This window comes from Arachis stenosperma, chromosome 3, assembly GCF_014773155.1.
Source record: "Arachis stenosperma cultivar V10309 chromosome 3, arast.V10309.gnm1.PFL2, whole genome shotgun sequence".
In the NCBI taxonomy this organism is placed as follows: Eukaryota; Viridiplantae; Streptophyta; class Magnoliopsida; order Fabales; family Fabaceae; genus Arachis; species Arachis stenosperma.
This window is the reverse complement of record NC_080379.1, coordinates 10,391,196-10,396,428: the sequence shown is the minus strand read 5'-3', so window position 1 is coordinate 10,396,428 and position 5,233 is coordinate 10,391,196. Positions and strand designations below refer to the sequence as shown.

Here is a 5,233-nt window from a genome sequence, read left to right as displayed (position 1 = left end):
CAAGAGTCGACTGACTCATCTACTCAGATCACAAAAATTGTAGTTGAGTCATCTACTCAACCCCTAAGTAGTCAAACAGCCAAACAAACAAAGATAGATTATGCCTTCCTAATCCAAACCTTGTTGGCCTTACAAGATGTAGGCCTTTCAAAGCTCCATAAAAAATCCTGGGTTGACATATGTGACAGCTCAGATGAAGATGAAATAGACCTTACCAAACTTATCTCACAAATGGCAACTCAAAAAACCATTTGCAATGATCCAAAAGGAAAAATAATTGCCCAAGCAACACCAACTCAACCAATCCAAACCCAACCCATCAACACTCAATCAAAACAACCATCCACATACATTTCAAAAAACAAGGTCTCATTTGTCCTCCTAATGGAACCCGAGTTTTGGGAGAAATCACCTTTTAAAGTTATCCCTAAAGTCTTTCCACCAGGATTCCATTTTAGACCAACAGCCTTGAACAAAACCAGACAGTCTTATGAATTCATACTAGTGGATTCAGATTCAGTCTCAATAAAACACTACAAAGACCCTAAAGATGCCACCAACATAACTCATTCAACCATTCAAATCCTAAAAGTACTCACCCCTACTCAATTTGGTAAAAATTCAAATAATACTAGAAAATTTTCTCATCTTTTTGACCCGATAGGATATTCTTATTGGGATTATATGGATGCTTGGCCAAGAGTATTTTGGTTACAAAATAATCAGAACATACATTCTTGGCTCATTTATTTCAAGAAAAATACCAATGACCTGTTTTCAAATTGGTTCTCCCAATGGTGGGACTACTTTGGACCTCTAACAGAAATCTTGCCCTCACCTGCTGATGAGGGGTTCAAAATTTTCACCAAGAAATTTGACCAACAGGAAACAAGCATTCCTGCAGATCTTCAATTTTTCTCTGTATTCTCCCTGGCCTGGGTATTCTCATGGCAGTATAGGTATGGCAAACAAGAACATCCAAAGGCACCACCTATGCTTCAAAGGAATGCCTATGTAAAATGGTGGTCTCAGTTCGATGCTGCCATGGCCCATCCAGATAAAGTTCGAAATTGGTTCAAAGAACATCCCAAATTCACCAAACCATTCGACCATGAAGAATCAGTATTCCTCAACCAGAAAGCCCAAATTGCAGCAGCCCTTGAAGGAGCATATATATATATATATGGTCCATTTGGGTCATAAGGTCTTCAATTATATATTCTTCACAGAGCATAGTTTTTCCTGCCCATAAAATCTAATACATCACCCAAGGCCTTCAGTTGATTACTTTTTTGTTCTCAAGCCCATTCATTACAAAGGCAAAGGCATGCAATGGTCCAACTATCTATTTGAATATTGTCCAAACAAAAAATTAAAACTAGACAGAGCCATCCACCATTCCAGCGTAGGAAGCTCGGCTCTGTGGTGCGTTCTGCACAAACCTTAGCTTTTTCTGCACAATTCTAAGGTGCTTCCACTATCATAGTTCATGGACACGTGTTGTTATTGTCTTCTTCTAATGGAAATATCTGTAAATCTTTATACACTTGCATCTGTACATTATAATTACCTTTGAAGTAGTGCTTTTAATAATAGATTATTAAAAATAATAATAAAAAATATATTCTAACAATTATATAATATATATATATATATTTCAAATAATTTTATTTGTATTTATTTTTTATATTTAAAAGTTATAACCTATATAATTAATACATTAATTTTAATTTAAAAATAAAAAAATATGAATTCTGTTGTTTTTTTTCGATTAATCCTTTTGTGCAAAATTTTTTATAGTTGACTGATTTTTGTCATTTGTCCAGCAGTTCTTTATTGGTACCATAAATATAGTAATTCTCTGAAATGCCCATCAAACTAGGGTTTCACTTTCTCAGAAAAATAAAATTTTATTTTCCCTCATCCTTTTCAATCTTACAGGGTGTCATCTCTCTTTCACAATCAAATCTTGTTCCGGATCAAATCATCGTCGTAATCTTTCTGTTTATACTTCTCCGATAATCTCATTTCTGCATTCTCCGGTCTTTACTGTTCGTGGCGGTGGCATCGGCGTCGGACACCCAACGTGCAAAGGCTGTGCTGTTCTCTCGCGTGCTAGGCAGCTAACTGGCTCTATCGTCCAAGAGTGGTTGGTTCCAATTTTCATTATCACTTTAATATTTGTTACTGTACTTATTCATTCTTTTGGTTATATCTTGTTTTGATTGCGCGTATACATGTATTTTGGTGTGTTAAGACTTGATGTATGTTTATTTGTTGAATTTCTATTGAATTTGCTGAATTAATTGCATGCCTTTTGAGTAGAAAATTGCTTAGATTGATTAGATTTTATAACTTATATGTCCAATTTTTCTGCATTTTTTTGCCCATACATTTATTTTTTACGGAAAAAGTCTATGGGCCAGCAGTTTTATTAAAATCTGGCCAGCATTTAACCAGCAAAAGGAAAGTAAGCAATCTTGTCTAATATACCATTAGATGTAATTTCACACCATTAAAAACACTAATAATGGCTAATTGATGACTACAAATTACAAAACTTGCTGGCCCTTAGCACTCCTCATTTTTTAGGTAATTCGCCATTTCCCGTGACATCATAGCCATATTCTATGGCAGAATTTTGGCTCACCACCATGAGCTGCCATCTGCAATAACCTTCAAGTTGATTCATAGTTATTTGTTTTCATTGTTATTCATTCAATTATCCTCTCACCAATGTTTTCCTCTCTATTTTTTTGGGTCATATGACCAGCTGCACAGATGGATTTGGAGACTGAAAACAGATTAGCTGCTATGCTTATGAGGGAAGCAGCTGAATTGCGGCGACAGTCTGAACAGGAAGGTGTTCTGGCTTATCTTCATAAGCCTAATGTAAGGACTCGGCCAAATTCACGTTTCCTCACTGCTACTGTACGTGGGGTACAACAAGGTTGGTTCTTAGTCACAAATTTTAGATAGAACTTGGCTATTTTTGTTCTAGATTATCTTATGATTCAGGTCTGTTCTTTCAAGGAAGTTATATTACTATGCATGAAAGAATGTCTGTATATCTGATCCAGTGGAACTTTTCCTGTTTGTAGTAGAAAGTTTATCTATTTATCTAAGTTTAACTTAATGTAACACAATCAAATAACTTTTATTGGACTACTTTTTTATAAAAGCTATCATCGGATTAGAAGCTTATATACTATAGATCATGTATATGAAATTTCATCTCAATTCAGAATCATTTGATATACCTTTTTATAGATAAAAATCAACGAAAATATAAAAATTTAAAACACACATGCCTATGGATTGTTACAATAGTCTTATTGATGTATATTTACAAAACTTGGTACAAATGATCTTCACGATAGGTGATTGTAGGTCAACAATTAGATTGAGAAAAAATAACACTGTTAGATAGATATAAACAGTTTAAATTTGCTTAAATTAACACTGGTGTTATTTGATCTTTGCTCTCTCTCTCTACACACACACACATACATATATATATGCCTTTGTCAAAATCTTGATCATCCTACATTCCTCTAACCTCCGAATCATCTATGGCAGTTTTGAGATCAGCCATAATATAGTGACATCTGATATTGACGACTGTGTTCCTTATTATCTATGGATATTTCTTAGTTATAGAACATTATGGTATGCCAACCCCATCATGTGGGATAAGGCTTAATTTCTGTTGTATCAATACAGCTTTGTTGTCATTGCATTTAACCATGTTGAAACTTCATTTATTGAGGATCTAGATAATAACATGGTCATCCTCCTCTTGTCTGTGTTGTGCTATAATTTATGTCAATTGTTTATTAATTTTTTTTCATATCAGCAAATCGAGCTGTGGAAGTGAATGAGATGTGGCGAGTGCGACAGAAAGAATTGGAACTTGATAAACAGGCTAAAGGCACCACGAAAGATAAAAGCAGTGGTTACAAAAGCCACACGGATCGTGACTCATCAGGAATCTCTAGAAGATATGCTACTTTTGATAATAGCTTGAATGCCTCTTCTTCATGTTCAAGTAAAAGAGAATGGGATAAGTGTGGATCAAAAGATAAAGGAAGTTCTGACAAACACTACAAGGATATTAGTAATAGTAACCTATCAAGAAGCATGAGTAGACATGGCAGTTTTCAAGAACCAGAGTATAATCCAGAACCAGAAGGTATAAGGGATGAAGAGATGGAAGAGTTTCTTCATACGAGGTATTGCTACTTTCTCTTGTATTCTGATGTGTCATTTACACTTAGTCTTCATTTTTGTTTAAGAGACATTAGTTTGGTGCAGGAAAAAGCGAGGCAGAGGTGGCATCGGTCCCAGAATGGATGAGACTGGGCCTTACCTTCCGCCCCATCCAGATGGGGAAGCTAGTCCTACACCGGATGCAAGGGAGCGCCGTCTTATTTATGGTCCTGAGAGGCTGTCATCAGGGAAGTCGAATGAATCTTCAGAAGAGGAGCTTCACGATAAAAGGCTGAAAAAGCGAAGAAAGTCTCGCTCTGGCAACTCAGACAAGGAGCACTCTAACTCTAAGAAGCACAGGTCCAAAGAAAAATCAAAGCACAAGAAAAAGGAGAAAAGAAGAAAACACCGTCACTAAGAACTTTTGTGGAATTTGATATTCACTTTAGGTAACTTCAGAAAATTTGGAAAACTAACATTTTTACTTTGTACATATATTGCGTAAGATCAGAAATGTGGGTGGTAAATTTATCATATACAAGTTGAATAGTAGTAAGCTAGGTAAATGCAATTTGGCAAAGCATGGGTGAGATTTATGCCTACAAAAAGTTACAGCAACTTTTTGTTGCCGAACTATTGACAAATGAAATTCATGTAGAGATTTGTGGAAATTTCATCTCATGAAATCCAATCAGATTTAACATCATAATATCCATCCAAGCTTCATTCGTTTCGTTGAAACTAGCAACCTACTTTGCGTGGATCTCATATTGAACTAAAAATATTTAACTCATTCTAGAAATTTTCTTAGTTAAATTTAAAAAATCGTTATTTCCAAAAGCAAAACTAAAACAACATTAAAATGAAATATATTGTTTTTCTGGAAGTGGGAAAATCAGATGGATTTTATTTGATTATGGTCAGAATTGTGTGAATTCTACGCATGTGTCATTTCTTTATTTTTTTTCTTTTTCTTTTTTTTTTTTATGTATTTATATCAGTTTTTATTTTTTAATGAAAATTT

The 5,233-nt window shown here is 34.7% G+C and overlaps 1 protein-coding gene across 1 annotated transcript; it reads left to right on the top strand.

The window, feature by feature from the left end:
• Nucleotides 1–1,865: 1,865 nt before the first annotated feature.
• Nucleotides 1,866–4,893, top strand: LOC130967960 (uncharacterized). The gene is made up of 4 exons (XM_057893021.1): nt 1,866–2,149; nt 2,774–2,950; nt 3,857–4,232; nt 4,315–4,893. Exons 2-4 carry the CDS (start codon nt 2,782–2,784, stop codon nt 4,625–4,627), a joined length of 858 nt encoding a protein of 285 aa, XP_057749004.1. The 5' UTR covers nt 1,866–2,149; nt 2,774–2,781; the 3' UTR covers nt 4,628–4,893.
• The last annotated feature ends 340 nt before the right edge of the window (nt 4,894–5,233 follow it).